General features: G+C 33.4%; 1 protein-coding gene across 2 annotated transcripts in view; it reads right to left on the bottom strand.

Moving 5' to 3' along the window:
* Window positions 1-24,296, bottom strand: part of LOC106460291 (follistatin-like) — a 108,852-nt gene extending 84,556 nt beyond the window's left edge. For both annotated transcript variants that reach the window (XM_022386980.1, XM_022386981.1), the window contains exon 1: window positions 24,161-24,296. In XM_022386980.1, coding sequence (XP_022242688.1) covers window positions 24,161-24,227 — 67 coding nt within the window. In that variant the 5' untranslated portion in view covers window positions 24,228-24,296. The remainder of the gene's footprint in view (window positions 1-24,160) is intronic.
* Between the last annotated feature and the right edge of the window lie 830 nt (window positions 24,297-25,126).

Below are 25,126 nucleotides of genomic sequence, written 5' to 3'. Positions count from 1 at the left end.
TGATTTCTTAAATATTTCTAATATGTACCAGTTTCCTATGTATTTTGCCATTTCTACACCATAGTATTAACCCAAATTTTTATTTCAAATAAAATATCTCAATGTCATGCATGATTTATTCGTGCTGCTTTTAATCATAAAATTTCATCTCACAAAGTAACTATTATTATCACACTAGTTGCTTAAGACCTGCACTAGCAATTCGAAACGTTGTCTCCAAACTATCACAGCAGTTGATTAAGACCTGCACTAGCAATTCGAAACGTTGTATCCAAACTATCACAGCAGTTGCTGATGAGTTGCCCTAGCAATTCGAAACGTTGTCTCTAAATTACTGAAGGAAACTATGAATTGCTCAGAAAAACCAGGAAATACGAGCTTTATAGGCTTACACAATTTACATCTTGCAAAAATAATATTTCATTTTGCTTTGTAAAAACGTCTGTGTGTCACGTAAAAAATTACCTTTTAGTTTTCAAATTTTGAAACACGTTCTTTGGTTGGGTTGATAATTAGCCAAAACGATTCCGATAACGAGTGCAAACTTGCTAACATTTTTTAAAATGAATAGTTGTATGGAAACCTACAGCTCAGTGACCATAAAATAACCACTGGAATGATAATTTCTGCTTCTTTCTTTATACAATCGGTAAAGAAGTTAAACATTTATAATGCAACTTTGATTAATTGTAGTATCGAGATTGTGTTGTGACATAACTATGTTTATTTGTGTGCTTGTGAAGGTTTTTAAACCGTAATTACTAATAATTATGAATTAATATTTTCTTTGAAAACTTGTGTGTCTACCGCGGGGAACTGAACTCGGATCTTAGCGTTGCAAGTCCGTAGACTTACTGCTGTCCCATCGAGCCCCCTTAAAAAAATCACATGTTACATAGATATTTTGCAACGCAGTGAACAACAATATATCATTAAATTTTTCTTAAATTTTATCCAATTACTATTTTCTGTAGGAATTTGGAGGTAAAAACGACTGTGGTGGGGAAACTAAAATCGCTTTGAAAGATACAATTAAACACTCTTCCAATTGTATATCAATTTTCAGCCCTCAAGCGTATTCGAACCATAATATAATTTGAAGGGCAGGAAGGTTCTTTAATAGGCTGGCCATTTCAAATTAAACATTTTATGTTTGTTTGTTTGTAATTAAGCACAAAGTTACGCAATGGGCTATCGGTGCTCTGCCCACCACGGGTATCGAAACCCGAGTTCTAGCGTTGTAAGTCCACAGACATACCGCTGTGCCACTGGGGGGGCAACATTTTATGTAATTTAAAATAACGGTCGCAATATAAAGGAATAACATTCTATCACACGTGAGAAACATTTTCATAAATTAGGCTCTCCCCTCCCCAAACCAAAAAATAGCGGTGTAGTTCAGCTTTGTTACTTTTTAATCCCAACCATCCGTCAAAAAATACAGCCTTTTAAGTTAATAATTAGAATGTCTTACGAATTTTAGTTATTTCAAATGATCATCCATTGTTTTACTTTTGTTATTGTTTTGGGGTTCTTAGTTCTACAGAGAAATTACTCTCATCCTGTGGTTCATTTTGACTTACAGCATTTCACTTCTTAGATGGGCTATATTTTATTATTTCAGGATCATACTTTAGATATATGTTGGTAATAGGAAGCCGAAAAACCCCCTGGGGAAGGGGGTGTAGAAACTAAAATCACTTCAAATGATGCAATTATATGTGCTCTTAATATATCAATCTTCAGCCCTCTAGCGGAATCAAATTATAACATAGTTTGAAGGTCAGGGAAGTTTCCATTTATAATTAAGATTTTTATACACTTTAAACAATTATACGCAACATAACTGAAAAACATTCTGCCATGCTAAATCTATCTTTATGTACCTTATATATTATCCATCTTTTGGGGCTAAGGAGTTCGGAAAATGCGAAATTATAGATCTTTATGAGAATTATAATTTAAAACTTTTTACAGAACATTTTTTTAGGATATTGTTCATATATTTTGGAAGGTTTTCTTATCCTTAAACTATGATAATATTCTAGTCCTTTTTTAGTTTATAAATTTATAACATTTTTTTCCATTTGAACTTCATATTAAAAGTTAGTTTTTGAAGAGAAAACATGCCGGAATCAACGTTCCATGCTGAGGAATTCATAACATATTTAAAAAGAAATTTAACTTATGTTATTTCCCATGCTCCAAAAATATGGTGAGGTTAAAAAGGATTCGGCGTTCGTTCGTTCTTCGGTATCGAGCTTTAGGTCATTTGTCGACCAAAGAGGTTTAGGTTCAAACCTCTTCTTCCCTCCTGAACGGTAAATTGGATGCTTATAGATCGTTACTTTTAATTTCTTTAAATATTTTCCTTGGCCCAGCATGGCCAGGTGGTTATGGCACTCGACTCGCAATCTGCAGGTGGTGGGTTCGAATTCCTCGTCCCACCAAACATGCTCGCCCTTTCAGCCGTGGGGGCGTTATAATGTGTCGGTCAATCCCACTATTCGTTGGTAAAAGAGTAGCCCAAGAGTTGGCGGTGGGTGGTGATGACTAGCTGCCTTCCCTCTAGTCATACACTGCTAAATTAGGGACGGCTAGCGAAGATAGTCCTCGTGCAGCTTTGCGCGAAATTCAAACAAACAAATCTTTTCCTTTTCAGAGCCTTTTTTTACCCACAATCATGACCAAAGTTGAACAAACAATGCGGCCTGGCTAACTAATGAATTAATATTTGCTGTAAAATTCTTATCAATGCTATAAGTGTAGATATCAATTTGGCCGCCAATTTTGATTTCATTCCTTTAAGTCGCACGCTGAATCCTATTTTGGCAGCACCTTTTTTTTACACCTGAGGTATTTTTGATTAGATTTAAATAACATTAGAAAAAAAATCGTAAAGTTGTGTTTGTTTGTAATTAAGCACAAAGCTACACAATGGGCTATCTGTGCTCTGCCCACCACGGGTATCGAAACCCAGATTCTAGCGTTGTAACTCCGCAGACATACCGCTGTGCCACTGGGGGGGTCGTAAAGTTGTGAATTATTTTTTGTAGATGTAGAAATCTCACTATGCATTGTTACGCTATTTAATGTTTATTGATTTCAAACTCATTTTCATGACTTCTGATAAATTTGGAAATGATTGGAATTTTATACGAAATTCCGCTTAGATGCTTTTATTTGCTTACATATAAATAATCCAAAAAAGATTACTGTCCTAGTACAAGGAAACATAGACATAAAGTCTTTGATTTTTGTTAAGCACAAACCCACTGCGAGTATCCAAACCCGATTTTTAACGTTATAACCATATAGATTTATCGCTGAGCAACCGTGGGGCAAGGTCTTTGAAGGATTAAGAAATTTATTGAAATTCGAAAGAATCCATTAACATTTATTAGACTGAATCTTTTTTTTTTGTAATTTGGAAAGAATATATAGAAAGAAATTATGTGAAACTAATTAATTTATGTCTTTCTCATAAGAATTTTTAAACGAATGATATATTGAAAATAACAAATAAAAACACCTAATAGATGAGTTGGAGGTAAAAAAAGGTCATTTAGATATCCAAAATGTACATCTTTACTATTCTGTAGAAATAAAGGCTGTACAAATATAAAAAAATTAGATATTTGAGAATTTTCCAATTAACTTTGAAACTATAATGTTCAGAATTAGAGGTAAATCGATTAGGAATGGAATCTTACAAAGCATGAAAAATAAGACAAATATTAATACGATACAGCAAAAAACAAGAGGGGATCCTTAATAGCTGCAACACTTGAAATTCTTTTAGATCGAATTAGAGGAAATTGATCTACGAAACCTTTTTTTTTCTCTTATTTTTGTGCGCCAGCAATACCAAGCCTGAGGCGCGCGTATACCTGATTCCATTTTATTACTCATCAGGATCTTTAACAGCCTACCCTCAAATTGAAAGTATTTTAGGCACTATTAGAGTAAATTAATCTATGAGACCTTGGGCGTAGTGAAATACATCAATCGAAAGGATTTGACCTCCTGAGTCCAAAACTGTAATTAGATCTGAAATCGGTCAATAGATGACGGAGTTAAGAATTGAAAGCTTGTACTTGAAAAAAAGAGGGTATCTGTAATAGCCTTAGCACTTGAAATTCTTTTAGGCAGGATTAGAGTAAACTTATATACGAGATCTTTTTTCCTTTTTAGTAGCTATATTTTTGTACGCCAGCAATACCAAGCGTGTATACCTGATTTGATTTTATTACTCATCAGGATCTCCATGAGCCTACCCTCAAATTGAAATTCTTTTAGGCACAATTAGAGTAAATTAATCTATGAGACCTTGGGCATGGTCAAATACATCAATTGAAGGGATTTGACCTCCTGAGTCCAAAGCTGTAATTAGATCTGAAATCGGTCAATAGATGACGGAACTATGAATTGAAAGCTTGTACTTAAAAAAAAGAGCCATTCTATGAGCCGTTATGCCGCGGCTAGTAAAGAATGGGAAAGTAAGTATGCTTGCAAATTAAAAGAGCTAGAAAATCGAATTGGAAAATATTTGCAAAGAAACGTATGGAGTTAAACTATTATATTAATAGCAAGATAAGTTGAATCTGATGTCTGGTGAAAGATCAGGCAAAATACCCTTTAGTATGTCAAAAAAGTTAATTATCAAATTGCATATAGTACTTATAAAATTCCAAATTTATACCAGAATAATTTTAAAAGAGGCAAGTCATTTATGCTAAATCTTATGAACTGTAAGAAGATATGTAATAAATTTGATTTGTTTAATTTCACAATGCTGACAAAATATGTGACGGATTTATTATTATATATTTATTTTACTATCGGCGTTTGTTTAGATTAAACTTATATTTAGAAACATACATAGCTTATATTCTTAAATATGTATTGCGAAACTCCTGCCTATTCTCCAAAGTTGTAGAAGATTCTCGAGGGTAAGAATCAACAATATATATGTGTACATAACGCTTGTGTTAGCGTCAGTATTGTTACGTAAAACTGAAATTGCGAGAAAGCCTCCACACGCCTATAAATATAACCGACGCGCCAAAAAATAAACAGTATCTATTATTAGTTTGCTATAGTCGGAAGCTATAAATGTGATTATTATAACGCTTATAAATCGGATTACTTCAGATATTTCACAAGGAGCATTTATAAATTTCGAGCATTACAAATTATTTAACTTTAGTGGATTCTCATTGGACATTAGTAATTTTAAAACATTATATAACTTCACGGTGGAAAACTCGGTGTGTGTGGCTGGTGAATAACGAATGACAAAGCTAGCTAGCTTCCTGTTAAGCGAGTCGTACGTACACCAACTCGTAATTAACTCGCTCATCGTGAACCCTTGATAAGATATCAAGAAAGTTCCAAACTAGAAAGAATATAATATTGTTTATAAATTAAAAAATTTTTGTATATAGATCATTGTGTGTAATAACTGTTATTATAAATTGTATGTTGTTTGTATATTAAAACGTATTTCTGTTTAAAAGAAAAATAAAAATGTGTGTATCAGTCTTGTTGGCAAATATCATAAACTGACGATATATCGGCATATATTTAAATACTAAATCCAAAGTACAATTTAACTACCAAATTTAAAGTATCATTTATCTCGGTTTCAAATCTTTCGAAATTCTAATACCTAACAAATATTATAAAAATAACTTCCTGAAAACATTTAACCACACTGAAAAATTTAAATGTATTAAAGATCTTAGTTTAAATATTTTTATTGGTTTTGATTTTTTTCCAAAGTTGAGTGGCTTTTTGGGAGGATGGTTTTCTTTTTTTTCTAATTATAAGGTTATAAAGCAGAAAAAATAATTGAGAGTGAACACAACATAAAGTAATTACTAATATTTTCAAATGAAAGCAGAAAGAAAGGAATGATTTGATTAAATCTAAACCTTTCATTTTATCATGCATATTATAAATTGAATTTGAAAACTAAAGTGGATAGAACAAGAACCGATTGCCTGTTACTTCCTGTCTATCTATCTACATAAATATGCGATAATACCACATTAATTAATATATGATATTATGAACAAGATGTCTGTTTAGGCTAGTTTTTCAATAACATAATAACGTTTGACGTCCTTCTAAGCAAACATTTATATTCAAACATTAAAGCTACTGACATTTAGGCCCTTTATTTCAGTTTATAGTTGAGTGACATAATTTTATAATCAATCAGTGCTATGGAAATAGACCATAGTTAATTGTTTTAGCCAAAAAGTAGCTATTGCCAAAATACCCAAACATTGGAAGTTCTGTTTCTTTTATATGCAGATTCTAAAAGAGTAGTTAAACATATAAAATTAACATTATATTTCTAAATATCTAAACTACTTTTGTTTTCACAGTCGCTATATAAACCTTAGATATATGTATATACAACAAGTTCAGGGTTAAAGATAGTTATTAAAAAAGTAATATAAATATTCTCTAATTAAAGTGTTTCCTCATGGCTTTAACTTTGACTGAATATAAAGAAAGTGATACACATAAGTTACCTGATTAGGGAAAAATAAATAAAAAATTCAAATCGGTAACTGAATAATAAATTTGAACGAAAATGTTTTAATCGAAACGTTGATTTTATCAAAGTTAAATCAGTTATTTTTTAAGAATTTCTAATTCACATGAGTTACAGTTAAAAAGTCGTTTTATTTTCTTTTGGTTTGGACTAGATAAAATACTATAGAATTAAAACGCTTAATATGAAAAAGTTTGAAAGGAAGAGATTTAAAAATATGTTTTTATTCAGTTAATGATAAAGTAAAATTAAGAAATGCTATTAACTATTAAGGAACAACGAATATTGTTGAATTTGTTAAATAGTATTGTTAACGAAATGTATTGTAAATGTAAATTATAAAGCGAAAATAAAATAGGCGATTTGCAAAGTTGAAAATATTTTTTATAACTGTGACATTATATTCTTAAAGTTCACGTGTCTTTAAAATGTTAGGTAAAAAGCACGTATATATATATATAGGATCAGTGACAGAAGTAAAGCAGGCTTGAATCGGTTGAAAATTAAATTATCGAGACCGGACACATCACGACAGGTGTAACATATTTTGAGATGAAAAAAAAATTAAATTGAAACAAAATACCTTTGTTGCAAAGAAAGTTCTAACACAACGTTTGAGTAAGAATTAGAACAAATCTATTGTGCAAATAAATCTGGATGAGTGAGCAAAAATAGATGCATTATAAATAAGAGACTAAGTAACAAGCCTTAGATGATGCCAGCGTTTTCCTTTCCGTCGATACATTTAGAACACTGTGCTCTGACGTTACTGTTAAGTATTGTAAAATCAGCTATCTTTGTTATTTTAGAAGTCTTTTTTTTGGATACCAATCATGTGTTTCTTTATATTTTTATATCACTATCAGTGTATGTGTAAAGATGTATTTTTCTAGGAAAAAAGTATTTGTGAATCAATATTTATTGGCAGGACTATTTATTTATTATCTGCTGTACATGCACTCCATAAGTACTTTAAAGCAAAGCGGTTTTCTTCTTATTTTAATATTCCATCTTACTCATTCAAAGATTTGATAATTACTGAACGATTTGTTTTTGGAATTTTTTATGCGATAATCTAAATCCATCAAAATAAATATTATCAATGTAACGAACGTGTTTCTACTTAGGAGGAGCTAAGATTGATTAAACATAAGCTGAATGCCCGTCATATGATGAGAAATAATGATTAATTCTTCTCAAAATTATATCTAAATAAATGTTTTATGAACATGTTTTCTAAAGATTGATTATAACCTAGTAGCAATATATGTATGGGCAATCACTATCGTATTATATTATTTCTAGTACTTCATGAAAACAACATTTCTAACATATATCTGGTTACCTCCTTTACTCAAGAATTATAATTTTAAGTTATGTTCAAATGTTCTTCTTGATAAATCCTTATAGATTGAAATATGCGAAAAAACTGATTCTCAAAGACATATTCCTACTTGGTCAACTGTATTACCCTGCAAACTGTTACCTGTAATGGTAAAGGCAGTGAATTTTATTATGAATTTCGGGGTCTTCTCTTTGGACTGTCTTCTTGGTTTTGGACATTTTCAAAATTGAAATGTGCTGTGGGTAAAACATGCGGGTTATTATACAGTTAGAGCTGAAGGTTCCGATTGGACAAAATCTGGTAATGTTGCGTCAATGTATCTCCTTGACAACAAAGCATACGTAATGGAGAATTTCAGCCAATGATTATGATTTTTTTTGTGTGCCAGCAATACCAAGCTTGGGGCGCTCATATACCTAATTTGATTTTATTACTCATCATGATCTCTACCAATCTACCCTCAAATCTAATTATATGCCTAAAGTAGCGCGTTGTCCATTATATATATATATATATATGGCTAGAAGAATGTTAAAAAGACAAACTTGCTTATCGTGGCAGAAAGCACCGTTTTTTTCGTACAAGTTGCCTGTCGATCGGTACCACATCGGCCGAGATATCGGTTTGACAGACGGACGTCATTTCGTCTTTATGTAGTAGATGCTTTTCTCAGTCTAGTAAAACTATTAATATTTTCCAAAACAAAAATATGTCTCACAGAATTGAGATATATTATACTATATTATGTTAATGAGCGTGTTCTTTATTTATTATGGGAGGAATTTAAAATAGCATAACTTTTCAAAATTTTTCTTGAAAATGATAAAACATATAAACAGTTCACCACTGTACTACATATAGTGTTTGTAATCATTGCTCATCAAGATGCCACGAGCAAGACTAGCTATTTATCGTGTCCTGCAGCAAAGTGGACAACACTCACCCACCCATTATTTCACTTCTGGACAGCAACATTGCTTATATAGTGTCAGATTGAATTTAGGTTGTTTGGGTTTGATTGACCAACTTACTCTGTTGCTCAGTTTTTTTGTTGTTTTTTTACTGCTGCAAGAATAAACACATTTTAACACATAAATCGTCATGTGTTACAGCCTGTGTTGTGTAGGTAACTCTTAAATTATTAAAAATAATTTCAGAACCTTTGAATGAAAGAAAAATCTGATGTAATAAGGATTAAGCTTAGAAACAAGATTCACAAAAATTTTAAACTCCAGCATACGTTTAATTGTATACAAGATAAAAATCAAAGTCACATGAAAGCTGAAATATTTTTCGTATAAGATAAATGGAAACATTTGAAACATTGAATTGCATGCATTAATCTTCAATATGTTAACCAAATCGTGTATTTCAGCAGTGAAAACGTGTACTCGAATAGAGCATCTACGAACATTACTGTTACGTATTAACCCAAATACATTAAATAAATCTTTACTAATATAGTTTATTTCTGATGAATGGGATATATACGTAGTTAAAACGATGCCTTTCTTTTAAAATTAATTGCAGTACTTCTAATTCAAAAATTCATTTATTCGAAGAATTGTCACCATAGTAGTTTTTAGTACCAATAATCTAAATGCTTGGGTGATTTTCATTTAATAGCTTTTGTACCTGCAGATTTTGATGTTCCCAGAAGAAGAAAAAATACGGAGGTTAAAAAGTAACATTTTATCCCCAACCTGAGTAATCAGATAAGGTCAACGCTTTTATTGCTAGCTTATATAGAGGTATTGGTAGTTTAGAGGGGTTTTAAAGCAGTGTTCGAGACATACTTGTATTTTTAAAAAAAAAGTCATTTATCAAACTTGTTTGAAGAAAGATAATTCCAGAAAGGAGTATGAAAAACTAAAACCAACAAAAAAGAATAGCAATAGCAATAGTTCTAGATTGAGTAAGTTATCGTGTATATATTGCGTGGACTCAAAGAGTCAATACACCTCGTCGAATTCCTCCTAATTTGAAGATTTTCATGCGTTTACACATTTACATATTTAGTGTTTTCAGAAGCAATTCAAAGGTTAACGAACGAAGTATAGAGGCCAACGACGTTGAACATCACTTTTATTGCAGCTTTAAAATTACGTCGTAGGCTGTTTCCGTGACTTGAAACCCGAATATCTTTGGTGCCATCTATTAGTTTTATACCCGTCAAACAAGGTGTGTTTTCAAGTGAAACAACAACAACATCATCACGAGGCAGGGCAGTAAGAAAATCTACATTGTATTCGTTTCGATAACTATAGCACATTACTTGGCCCATTTATCACAATTTGAAGAAACGTCTGTTGAAAATGAAAACTTTTTTGCCCCACGATGATGAAACAATTCCTTTTGATTTATACATTTTAAACAATCTGGAGAGTCGTGGTTTCGGTATTTACCAATGCAGAACGTAACGATTGAAATAACACTACACCAACTCATATTCTTAAATGAACGAGGCGATGGTTTCGTGATACTGTTCATTTTAAGTTTCATTAAAATTTAAAACTAAAATGCGGGGACTGAGTCTGTAAAATTCACATTTTAAAGTGCAGAAGTTAAACGTATAAAATCCATACATTATTAAGTTCTATGTCATTCATTCGTAATTTGCTATCACTCAACGGCGAGAAAGGAACAATAGGCCTAGATATTTCCCTAAATGAAAAAACAAATTTCACAGAAACAACTATTTTATTCTATGTTTAACTGGATTGAAAACTGCAATGTATCTTAGAATTGGAAAGCGTGTGTGTTTTAGTTTATAAAAATCTTACTTGTGTTTCACGGATTGCAAGTAAGAATAGATTGGTTATCATTGTTTGTTTGTTTTTTTAATTTCGCGCAAAGCTGCACGAGGGCTATCTGCGTTAGCCGTCCCTAATTTAGCAGTGAAAGACTAGAGGAAAGGCAGCTAATCATCACCACCCACCGCCAACTCTTGGGCTACTCTTTTACCAACGAATAGTGGGATTGACCGTAACATTATAACGCCCCCACGGCTGAAAGGACGAGCATATTTGGTGGGACGGGGATTCGAACCCGCGACCCTCAGATTGCGAGTCGAGCTCCCTAACCACCTGGCCTGGTCGGCATTACACTACAAAAAGTTTTAAGTAGATCTTGCCACAGAGAGATTTAAAAATCACACTCTTGTAGTTAACTTATGCGAAGCTAACTTGGATAGAATGGGATTTTTTCCCACTCAAATGGCTAAATTTTTTTTACATTTGAGACACTTATTTAAAGTTGTTTTGAATAATTGGGTTACAAAATATAACTTCTCGATTCAATATGAAGTAACTTTAAACAATGATTTATAAATATTGCCAAACAAAGAGAGAGAGAAAATAATGATTCATAAGAAGCGACGAAGATAGAAATAAATAAATTTGTTTGCTCGATTATTGAATTTTGCGCAAAGCTACACGAAGGCTATCTGCGCTTGCCCCCTTAATGTTAAAGCGGTAGGCTAGAGAGAGAAGGTAGCTAGCTAGTCAACACTACCTAACGATAACTTTTTGAGTACTCTTTACCACAAATACTGAGGCTGATCGTCACATTATAATGTCTCCACGACTGAAAAGGCGAGCATGTTAAGCGACGGGTTTTGATCCCGCGACTGCAGATTAAGAGTCCAATTTCTTAACACCAGGCCATGCCACCCCTCCATGAAAATAAACGACAACATAACTCACACATATCGAAATACATTAAACTGAAAGCGTTTCTTATATTGAAATCTAAACTTAAATGTTAAAACTTGAAGTTTGTTGAAATTACAATGTCATTTTTATTAGTTAACAGATACATAAACATTTACATTTTTATAATACACATTAGAATTTCAAGAATGCCAGTTTAACTACAATATATTTAAAAACATTTGTTCGATAAAAAAGAAATTTATCAGTGATACTTTAGCATCCATCACCAGATAGACGTATATTTTATTTAGATAATCAACCACTGCTACAGGAGACTACTGTCTTAATTTCAAAGTGATCTCCATGAAGAAAAACGTGGACATGGAACCATGTTATATATCAAAGTAAGTAAATAGTACATTTCTTAAAAATGTCAAAATCATCTTTTTTTGACGAAGAAACCAATATGAAACTAGGTGTACAGCCAGTATAATAAACTAACGTACAAGTCACACAAACAGGTGAAACCAATATGAAACTAGGTGTACAGCCAGTATAATAAACTAACGTACAAGTCACACAAACAGGTGATATATATAGAGAGAATGGGACAAACAACTTCGTTACATTAACCCAGCGTCCTTCTGTAGGACAGTGACCTATACTTGGCAGAAGTCCAGGAAAAAAAAAAGAACCAAAAACAGTTGTGGAATAATATGGACCCCTGCTGTGGGAGGATGGGGGGGGGGGAGCGTTCCCTAACGCAAATTTCAACTCTACGGTATATTATTGATCAAGCCTTCCAGTGACACAGTGGTATATCTGCGGACTTGTACCGCTGGAAACCGGGTTTCGATACCCGTGGTGTGCAGAGCACAGATAGCTCTTTGTGTAGCTTTGTGCTTAATAACAAACAACAACAACAATTAATGATCAAATGTTCTTAATTGGACAAAAGTTACATAATGCCTCCGACTATGAAAACATTTTGAACCACGCATTTTATGCTGTAATTCGAAGAATGTTTCTGCCAATATCCCATGACTAATACAGTCCGGCTTGATTTGGTACTTCTTCAGTCTAATACCTATTGTTTCATTCTTTGTAATGGCTATCCGAACTCACATACAGTGGATGTTTCTTAAAATATTTTTTTCGGCATATCTCTAGGACGAGACGCGCATTTCTGGCTTTAATGATGAAGAAATCACCTTCTTCCCCAAATTTTGTTTATTCTATTTTAATTTAGATGCTTTTATTCTTTCAAAGATATTTAATTATTACAGCAGTTAATTGGACAAATACCGCCTTAAGCCAATGCAATGCTTAAAACACTAGGATTTGTGCATTAGTCCGTGTAAATATTAGTAGTATATACAACAATTTTATATCTATTTATGCCAAAATGATTTTGACCTACAAAAAAAAAATAGTTTAACTCGAGATTAGGTCAGCATATTTTAATGTTGTTGATTTTCTATTTTTTTAGATAATGCTTCTTTTAATTTAAAAGTTCCTGATTTCTCATAATGATAAAACACATTCATTACTATTTATAAATATTTAATTTTTTTCATTTGGAACCTCAATACTAACTTGGTATTATGCGGTGTACACATACCGTACGTGAGGTGACTACAGAATGACAAATAGATGGATCTCAACTAAGATACTTCTTGTCGAATCTAATGATAAAACGATGCTAATGATCGATATAATGTGCATACATTTCGTAGATTGAATCTATAGATTTTCAATGAAATTAAAAAAACAGCCATTGTTTGATTTTTTTTACAATCATATATTCATTAATCGTCTTCTATTGTATTCCGTTTTGTTTGTTTGAAGTTTAACACAAAGCTCCACAATGGGCTATTTGTGCTCTGCCCACCACGGGTATCGAATCTCGGTTTCTAGCTGTTGTAAGTCCTCAGACATACCGCTGTGCCACTGGGGGGCATATTCCGTTTTGTTTTATTTTTAAACTTGAAAGAGTATTTACTAATTCTATTAAAAGCTTCCTTTTTTCCTTAGGTTAAATGCGCCCAATCCAATAAATCAAATCTAAAATTTATAGGAATGAAAATAAGTAGCTTAGGCTTATTTCTCCAAATAATAAGTGGATCAAAAGTGCACTTACAAAAGTTATAAACAATATTTTCAAGGGCATTTTAGATTAACAATAAAATACTATCTTGCCCGTCTCTGTTAACTCGTAGAATAAATATTTCGTTCCTATTGTACACAGAGTTGAAACGCTTAAGCTCGACACTGAACAAAACGTGGACCTTTGGCTCAAGATTTCAGGTTCAATTATGATTGATGACTTTTTAGTTTTAGTTTTAAACTGTTTACTTTTTCACCTTCATCATGTGATCCACCTGTTTAACTGCAAACTTCTGAAGAAAACAAAAACTCACCTTAGTTTTTTAAATGAAAAATACCATACAATTAGAATATGACACTTACATGTTTACTACTTTTGAGCTGCTTATCAATAGCATCCAAAGTCAAGTGATGGTTAGCATAACTACCAGTAATGGCAGAAAACATAAACTTCAAAACTACTTATTGTAAGAAAAAGAAAGAAAGCATTACAGCACACGCTAAAAAACTGTAAGTATAAACTGGTTAAAAAAGTGACATCATTTGACGAAACTAATGGAAGACTAAGGTAGAAGCTGGATAACAAATTTCAGAAGTATATAATAACTTACAGGCATTAATGTCATGAAGTGGCTACTATGGACTTTGGTTAAATCACCTGAAGACTACGGTAGAAGCTGGATAACAAATTTCAGAAGTATATAATAACTTACAGGCATTAATGACATGAAGTGGCTACTATGGACTTTGGTTAAAGCACCTGAAGACTAAGTCGAAAGCTAAGTTAAGAGATTTCAATAGTATTTAGAAACTTCTAGACATTTGTGATAAAAATTAGTTAATATGATCACGGGATCTGAAGATTAAAGCGAAAATAGCTTAAAGGATTGAGGATTGAGATTCTAGACAAAAGTTGGTTAATGTGATCACAAGATATGATGATTACGATGGAATCCGGTATCTAAATATATATATATGTGTGTATGTATATATGTAAATATATATATATATATATTTGTACCGAAACTAATCATTAAATGCTGGCTACAAAGTAACAAATAACTATCATCATTCTAATCACTTTCTGTAGCTATCTGAAATTAATGAACGGCTATGGGTAAAAACTGGCTAAACTGAAGTAATCATCTGTAACCTTATGGAAAACTAACACGGAAACGAATTTAAGTGTAACAATATTATCTGAGGATTATGGATAAGAATTGTTTCTCATGGTAACAGAATTAATAAAAAATATGAAGATACACTTATTTACAAGGTAAAACTATTAACCAAAGGCCGAGCTTTAGGGAAAGAAAAAGAGTCAAATTATTCTAGGCTCCTATCAGACTAGAGATGGTGACGAAAGCTTGTAGAAACGTTGTATTAGTTTCTTCCACTATCCACTCAAGCCGTTTCCAAACTTTATTCTTTAAAAAGATGGGTTCCTCGTTATCAAATTCCAATCACACTATTTGAGGACATGCATGTCTTGCAGAATAGCCGTAGTTATTCAGGCCAATTGCTCTATTATCTTTTTTGCATGGGCGCCCGCAGGAAGGGGCAAGGGAGTCATTTGACCCCCCTGAATTTTCAAAAAGAAAAAAAAAATACTTGATATGTAAAATTATTCTTCTATGTTAAAAATCATAAGGTATTTGTATTTCGAGTTCATAAGTTTTCAAACTTAAGGTACTTGACACTCCCCCCCCTACCTAATTATAAATTAGAGAAACATACAATGACATTTATATTATCCAACATAAGGCTTTCCATCTCTTGGAGGTGTGTGTGAAATAATGGATCGAAACAAAGAGTATTATCTTACGAACCAGTCACAAACAGTTACAAAAAAACTTGTCGCATTATTCTTATTCTTACTACCTCAAGAAATGTTTTTTTTTTCTTGAATAATTCGTTTGCAATAAATTAAAATCCGGTTTCTCTTATATACTACAAGTAATTATACTTTTTAAAGCATTTATTTCATAGTTAATTCATAATCATTACAACGAGAAGTACAAGCCTCGAAAGTCAAAGCCGTAATCTTTCTTATCAACTTAATATATAATTAAGCTCTTTAAATTTGAATCAGATATGATAACATGGATCTATGTGAATCAAACTAAATTCTCGAAGTTCGTTGTTGGTTACTGTTGTTAACATGGATAGAAACTCCTTTTAGATATCACTTGAGAAGATACATTTGAACTGTTCTACTCTTGAACATAAGAAATACTAAAATAAGGACACATATACATAAAAGCAAACTGATATAGTCGATATCACAATTACTTGTTGGATTATTTTTATATACAGCTAAGGTGAGATATTCGGATTATGTGAATCTAAAACACCGTTGAATTATAGCTTTTATGTTATGTAAAAAATAAGTCTAGAAAGCACGCCATCTGGAGACCATGTGACTTAGGCTTAAACATAATTATGCGCAAGATATAAGCTGGTGACTTTTGACTTGTGTTTCGTATGAAAAAGTGTACGTAGATCTAATGATTCCACGAATATCACAGGGAGTGTTTGTTTGAAGGACCGATATTCATCCCATCTGTCTCATATTTCTACAGCAAACGAGGCCTTCTATATGAGAAATATACGCTTCAAAGTTACGCTAAACGCCTTAACATGTAGAGCCTGGGGAGACCTACACCCTAAAAAAAAAGAAGCTAAAAAGGTGTTTTTCTTTCTATACCCGGTTGACTTCACAGCAATCTACCCAATCAACGTACCTGAAATTCTGCACGTGCCCGTTCAAAAAAAGAAATGCCCGTAAGACTAAGTTGGCAACTTTCCAAATTAAGCAAAGACTTGCCTTTCTTTTTGCTTTTAATTCTTTCAGTATATATATCTATTTGAAGGTGAAGCAAAGGGTTTCCGTGGGAATAGTCACGTCGTTGTTATCACACTAAAAAAATTGAATTTAACAATAAGTTCATGACTCGTTCGTTTCAGTTTTTCGTCAATTATATGAAATCAACAAATCCAAAGGATCCAACATTCTGACACAGTTATCTGACGAATAACAACCAATTCCTATCCATGTTTAGACTAGTCGTCAACGTCTTATATTACAACTGTTGGTGTGGCTTATCACGACTTGATAGATTGCAACCACATTAAGGTTGGTATGGAACGTGAGAAATTTGTTTGGTCTTTTTGTTGTTGTTGTTGTTGTTATTGAAATGTTTATTCTTTTAAGTTCTGCACACACATTACAATCAATCCACAGGTGCTCAAATACGACTAACTTCACTTACTAATAAAGAGATAACACTCGTCTTGCGTCTTTTTAAAAAAGAAAAACAAATCTCTGGACTTTTCTAATTCTTCATTAGAAAAGAGTTTTTAATTTCGTACACTACAGATTGAGATAATAAATCCTAATTCAAGATTACGACTTCTTATAAACATTATATTTTGTATACCACTGGGTATGATAATATCAGGCTTGTAATTCACTCCTATAATTTAAGTACTGAAAACTTCGCGATGATTGGGTGTTTTCAATAAAGACTTTAACGTAATGAATTCTGAATGTAAATACTTACGTGCAAACTATTACACAAATGGTAATTGGTACGTTTATGTATAGTGTTAACATTTGATAATTATAATTCAACGTTTGAATCAAAATAACGAAACGCATTTAAAAGCTGCTAATATAATCTCTAGCGCACACAACTAACCAATTAGTTTTATATCTTTGATTCTTTCCCAGATTGGAATTTTTCCGCTAATGTTCCGTTTTGTTTGTTTGAATTTCGCGCAAAGCTCCACGAGGGCTATCTGCGCTAGCCATCCCTAATTTGGCAGTGAAAGACTAGAGAGAAGGCAGATAGTCATCACAACCCACCGCCAACTCTTGGGCTACTCTTTTACTAACGAATAGTGGCACTGGCATCATATTCTTACGCCCCCACGGCTGAAAGAGCGAGCATATTTGGTGGGACGGGGATTCGAACCCGCGACCCTCAGATTGCGAGTCGAGCGCCCTAACCTCCTGGCCATGTAGGGCTTCTAATGTTTCGTATTATTATTTTAATTGCTAAAAATATAAACAACTTAGCTTTTAAAAATACATAGCATTCTTGGGCTCAATGTTACTGATATGCTAATCTCCATAAAGCTAACCCGAGTGGTGTCTAATTTCCCCGAAAGGGGGCCAAAAGCCATCTGGAAGGGTCACATGTTTTAACCATCATATAGTAGTGTGTTGTCTGTCAGTCAGTCAGTTGACACTAAAATAACGTCACATAAGGGACGCTTAACGTTGCAATTTGTACTGTCGTGACGTTGGTAAAACGTGTGCAGGCTATGAATCACAAGACGAATTACGCACTCTGTAGGCTTCAACACAGCATGACATATGAACTTCAACAGCAAGTAATACAAAATATTTGTTACTTTTAATTTGTATCTTATTTACTCTTGAAACAGATAATTTTCGGGGATCTTGAGAAAGTACATCTAATATTGTAAACAAACATTCACAAAGTAAGTACAGAGAAACAAGAAAAACGATCTTTGCTGTAACTATTCTAGATTAGATATGCTTCAAAATCGTAGGAACTGTTTTAAAATGCTCATAATTACTTAAAGATCAATTTTCCTTCATTGCCAGGTGTGCTTGTTTTGGTATATATAACAATTACAGAACCGCGAGGTTTGAGTTTCTTTTTAGAAAAGAAAATACTCCGGTTCTCTAAAACGGTATATTTCATCATAAAATATTTCGCCGTGACTGCCTTTTTCTAGAATAATTAAATTACATACGTATACAGCATGATAAACGAAAGTCTTGAAACAAGGTGAATTACGTGACCAGTTAAAACAATGGTAAAAAAAAATGGCCTATGAAGAACTTGCAACTTGGAAATGGTGAGTCGTCACGTAAGTCCAATGGCTCAAAGCACTGAAGACGGTTCAGTACTCATTAAGAGTTATAAACAACGGTGTTCATTTTTATTTTTTTTAGCAACGACGACTTTTTCTTTTTTTTTGTATGTTAATTACTGTTAACCAACTTCCCTTACTTAAGTAATAGGCTTACACTTGGTCAAGCACTTGTTCCAAAGCGTTCTCTTAGAATAGGCTTAGTTCCAGGAATGTAACTGTATATGGATAAGAATTCCAGAACATTTAGCCAGACCAGCCGACTGCTGTTTGACAGAAACATTTAGAAAGAAGTAAAAGAACAGAAATTATAATAAAGCACGAAACACTACGAGGTACTGTGTATGTACAGGTATGGTAAAAAATATCTAGATCTTTTACATATAATTACAGTAAAAAAAAAAAGTTTGAAAGTAAATTGCGGAAGTACAAATGGGCCAAATCTATCGTATAAATGATACTTTCGTGCTCTTATTATTTTCTGACTGTATTTGCTATAAAGAAATAAATGCAACTTTAATTAAGAGGTGACTAGTAGGGAAAGTTTTGAACATTTCGTGAAATGGGAAGTGTGGTTGTTGGAAACGTTCGGCTGTGAGTTCAGGTTATACATTTTTCGATTACTAATGAATTTTTACGAGCTTTTCCTTCCAGATCTCAATCGTGAGACGTCTCCACTTCAATGACAGCACTCACGTGGAATGTTTGTTGATACCGGAAGAGGGAGTCGCAAACGTCATACACGCGTCATCCACCGACGTCACTAAGTGGCTTACGCGTCTCGGTACCAAACCATATGAGGATTAAGCAGGAAGTAAAGATGTTAAGACATGATACTAAATCGGCTTGTCTTATTCCATGTATTACAAGAAGAAAATTCGTACGACCAAAATAGAAGTCATATAGAAATTAACGGTATGGTTATCTAGCATGTGCAATCGTAAAAAAATTAGAAACAAATACGACTTATATAGTGTACATGAGTGCAGTTAAACAAGCCATGTGAATGTATTCCGTACTGCATGTAGGTGGGAAAGCACGATGAAATGCCTTACTCGTAAAGGAAGTAATGTATTTATCTCGCTCTATATATGAATAACACTAGGTTACGCTCTGTGATCTATAACACATAGAGCAAGATATGTTAGTAAAATACCCATTACAACCTTTATGTACAAAAGTTTTATTTTACGAAAAATAAATATTGTGAAATTTTAGAGAAAACAATAAAAGGTAAAGTCATTTTTCAAATAAGGTTCGTCTTCGGAATTTTTATTCTTTAACCTTTACTAACGAACAGAAACAAAAACTATACTAGTACAGAAACTAGGGAGCATTGATAACTACAATACTCAGAACACCCCCAACTTGTAATAACTACAATACCCATAATACCCCCCAACTTGTAATAAATACAATACCCAAAATACGCCACAACTGCTTGTTAGGATTAGGCAATAAACACTCATTTGATGTCTGTGTGTTTAAATTTAACGTTGGTCCCCAAAAATCCAATAAAAACACAATTAGCAAAGATTCGTCGTCTAGAGAAAATTAGGTTCTTCGTTTCTGTTTGATAAAACAAAAGGTTTGTTAATTCTTGAGCTCGTGGAAGCAAGGTCGAAAAATTCGATTGTCTAGATTTATAGTGGTACGTATGACCCTTCCTTTTTTTTTCCGATTCCGGAAACTCCCGACTTCAAAATTCAAGAGTACAGGGAGGAGATAAATGCAATACAAGAAAAGGTAAAATCGAAACTGCTAATGTATATCCTAATGTTGGTTTTTGCCTTTATTTCAACTGCCATTATGTATTGCCACATAGTGGCAGCTCTATAATTTAATAAATTATAGTTGACTGGGCATATAATGACTTAAAAATTACACTCTACATAAAAGTAGAGTAAGTAATTAATTATCTGTGCCAACCGGAGTATCGAAACCCGGTTTTTAGCGTTATAAGCCTTGAGACTTACTGTTGTGCCACTAGGGGGCGAACACTGGCTTAGCTAATTTTTGCACATTATTTTTTTACTGTAATACAAGCAATAACCAGTGCATTTGGAAACAATCTTCATACTACACTTTTTCGTTATTTGAAAGTTAAAAAAAAAATATTTGCAACATAAACATTTACAAGCGTCATACCCACAAAAAGAGTTAAACTCGAGCTCACTGGATAACATCTACTAAAGTTTAACTGCAAAAAGTCATAGTCCGTGTCAGACAAAATGACAATTAATAATGAGTTTGTATTTTGAATTGCAGCCGAGTCTAAGGTAGGATGTTTCAAACTTATGTCAAATATCATGGCTATGGTCGAGATCAAATTAATCAATTTAAGTCAATGAAGACAAAAACTGAACTCGACTAACATACACTTTGAGCTAAGGTCAATTTCGTGATTATGAGTTTAATAAAATCATTTCAAAATAAATGACTTTACGTGAAACTAAGGGTAATAACTTTGATTATAGATCAATTGAAATGTAGCGCAAATTATAGGTTTTGTTACGCAAAAGTGAACATAATTAGGTTGAAATTCAGGTAAAAAAAGAAAAATGCAGTGACACAAAAAAAGGATTAAATGCACTAGTGTGTGCGTTTCTGTGTGTGTGGTGGGGTGGGGGGGGGTAAGGGACAGTTAGTTTCTGAAACTTACGTTATTTTCCCATTCAATAAAACATAAAAGTTAACAGCTAAAAATTATTATTATTATTATTTAAATAGCAAATAATTATTCACTATTTCTCTTCCCTTCCAATATGTCTCTCGCACGCGCTTTCCTAATATCCATCGTCGAGCTGGTTCTTCGCAGTTTTTTGGTAATTCCCCCTCTCCAACTAACAAAGCTCCATTAACTCCACTGGTGAAACGTTTCGGTTTCAGTCTGTGGTAGAAATTGCTCACAAGGCAAAGTATAGGTTACGAGTTAAATTGGAGCTAAGGATTATGATTTAGTATGTGGGGTGGTTTAGGTAGGAGCTGTGGTTATAGTAAATATATATATATATAAGCGCTAAATGTCTAAGTCAAAGTAAAGATATGAAAATAGAGCTAAATTAAAGGGTTGGGATTTAGCTTAAGATAAATCATTTGAAAGTAGCACAATGAAACGCTGTGAAAGTGGTTAAAACTATAAGCACAGAACTATGTATGAATAACCCGTTAAAGTACCTAAAATAATCATAAATTATCCAGAGAGAGAGAGATACAGGTTAAATGATAATCTATAGTAATGTCAGTGTTTTCACGGAATAAAAAGGGAAACTATATTTTATTTTTACAAGACTATTAACCCATCATCCACTTACTTATTCTCTATGTAAATCGCTGTGTTTAACATTCCCTTCTCAATTTCATTGCATTTATAGATATATGCCCAAACATAAGAAAACAACTTTGAGGGGGGGGGGGTTCATAGTCAGAAAACAAAGTACTTCTGTTAGCAGTGGTGGGTTAATAATAATAATAATACAAATAATAAGTGGGGGTGCCTTTTACTTTTCATATTATTAAATTATGTGGAAATCATGGAGGTGGGGATGCCCATCCATGGGGTATGGGCACGACGCCACTAAAAACAAGAACAACAAAGAGCTACAAAATAATTTCAGTATGATAACATTAGGATCGGATAGCTATTTCGATGTGTCACTCATTAATGTTTTGCTATTGTTGTTTTTCGCATACCCATTGTGATACAGCCGAAAATAAATTATACTTATATCAGCTTTTGTGGTATTCTCAATGACAATAATTGAAAAACAAACGAGATTCAATTACACACCACGGTAATTTCAATTGTTGCACAATACGGTTTTTGCAAAGTTTCCTGTCCCCTACTCCCCAGTGGCACAGCGGTACGTTTGCGCACTTACATCGCTAGAAATCGGGTTTCGATACCCGTGGTGGGCAGAACACAGATAGTCCATCGTGTAGCTTTGTGCTTAACCACAAAAAAAGTAATAATAAAATTCTGTCCCCTAGTGACTCAGCGGCAAGTCTAAGGGCTTATGACGCTAAAAATTGGGTTTAGATACCAGTGGTGGGCATAGCTCATCATTGTGTATCTTTGTAATAAACAACACAGGAAATAAACAAATAAAGTTTCCTGGTTCCTGAGCCATATATAAAAGGTACATTTCATTTTAAGAGTATAGTTGACTATCATTATTCATCCTGAAACTTAACAGAAATGATTTAGAGACTAATTTCATCATAAGTCACGGTGTCATCAAGAATTGAAAATAAATAAAAAAGAAAAGCAAAAACAAGCTAAAAAAACGTGAAAAAATAACATCTAAATAATCGTAAAGTAATTTCGAAGTATATATATGTGCGTGTGTGTATACCGCTAAATAAGAAACCCGATAGTTCGAAGTAAGATAGTTAATAAGGATTGTCTACATTCCAAAATCTATTTATGTATACTGTTAGTGAAATCATACACATGTTATTTCATAATTACGAGAAGTACAATATAACAAGGAGAAATGCTTGGAATCTGTTAGTATATCCGGACTAACTAGTAATTTGAGTATAATGGTCTAAGACTGTACTTGAATTTCAGCCACATTCATGTCTCAGCTTTTGCTGTATCGAACTTGAGCAACAAACTAACTGTGCGCAGAAGTCATGCGCATAGTTTTATATTTCCCGGTACGAATAAAATGTTACATAACAAACCGCCTATAAGACAAAGATGTTCGAAACAGCTTGTGCGACTTGTATGCATTTTGGTTTATGCATTTGCATACTAAATTTCAACAGTAAAGTTTTTTTTTTCTTTCTCCCTTTCTTGTTAAAATGAGTTTACGCTCTGATGCTCTGGGTCGTGACCATCGCCCCGCAAGCGCAAAATTAAGATAACATTTCAGCTTTATAACATATCGTTCACATCAGCATGCTTTAAATAACGTTAGAACATGTGTAGAAGGGTTTCAAAATTGAAAAACAAAGAAGAAAAATAACTACAGTATACTTAGAAATACAATAAAAAAATCGATGTATTTGTGTGTATACTATGAACTAAGCTAGAATCCAGTATGACCTTCTGTTTCTTACTCGGAAATATCATACAGTTCTTTGAAAAATAACATAAATTAATAAACATGAATAACAATTATATTAAGAACTACCGCTGCTTAGTGAGTTTACTGAATGTAAAGCACGTTGTTTCGAAAATGTATCTACTAACATCACAGTAACAGCCGCGAAATATGCTCTACTGCCTCGCTAATTAGATTCGCCTGTAACAGCATTTTCTCACCAAATTCCTTCGCAATCTATAAGCGTGTGAAGGGGCTACTTCATCACCTGTCCTCCAGCAGGCTGTGAGACGACCTCAACACTCCAGCGGTTCGCTCGCTTGTCTTCCATCGCTGAGCGAGAAATCTGGAGGTGATGCAGTCAAGGTCGACAGAAAGAGAGAAAATGTGCTGACGAGGATTAATGTGACAATTGTGTGGCCACTGGTAGCTGAATAGAATATCCTGTTTTTTCTTTGTGTGTGTGTATTTACTAAGTACCTGTCACAGTGACTGATATAGTTGAACCTACTTAGAAGCCACTACTTACCTGCTGCTGATGTACAGCTTAGCCACATCGTTGAGACTGACGCAAGAAGGATAGCTCCAAGATGCATGGCTTTCAGAAGCTCGGAACAAGGACGAAAGCTTCACTGTACACTACGAATACTGGCCGCACTTTGAAGCTTCTGAATTTGGCGAGCACCGTCGCTATCTTAACTGGCCAGGGATGAAAATAACAACACGGTTGTAAAGTAGCAGACTGTAGGAAACACGTGATTACTGGAGGTGTGGCCTGAGAGGCTACGCCTATTCCATTCACTCACCATTCACCATTCACCGGCTCAAGTATGAACGTGACATTGACAGGGTTTCGAAAGTGAAACGCAAACACATTATTGGCTCCTAGTTTAAGAGCTAAAACTGTCGACTTTATTGTCAAGTTAGTTCTGAGGTTGCCACAAGACGAAATTCGCTTCTATCAATCAGCCAGTGAATTTCGAAACTCTGAGTTGAATCCAGGAACTATTACATTGCAACGTGTACTCACTGAACCCTTACCGAAAGCAGTTGTCATAAAATATCCGCACATGCCAGTGAATGTTATCAAACATTTGACAAGTGTCCAAGTCTATGTCATAAAATATATCTGAATCCTATCCAAGAACAATATAGCCTACTTGGTTCAAGAACGTTTATCCCATTACGCTGTTTTAATTATTGGAACTTCTCTTTAAAATAGATTGAAGTAAAACAATTTATAAATAATACACACCTTACTAGAGACAATCCTATATAAAAAACTGACGGGAATTACTCATGTTCGTCAACATGTGTTAACGATGTTTATGTTAGTACTACAAATAAAAGATCTTGACTGAAGTAAGACAACTTATAACACACACCTTACTAGAGACAATCCTATATAAAAAATTGACTGGAATTACTCATGTTCGTTAACATGTGTTAACGATGTTTATGTTAGTACTACAAATAAAAGATCTTGACTGAAGTA

Source organism: Limulus polyphemus, unplaced genomic scaffold, assembly GCF_000517525.1.
Source record: "Limulus polyphemus unplaced genomic scaffold, Limulus_polyphemus-2.1.2 Scaffold744, whole genome shotgun sequence".
NCBI classification, from domain to species: Eukaryota; Metazoa; Arthropoda; class Merostomata; order Xiphosura; family Limulidae; genus Limulus; species Limulus polyphemus.
This window is presented reverse-complemented; position numbering and strand designations above follow the sequence as displayed.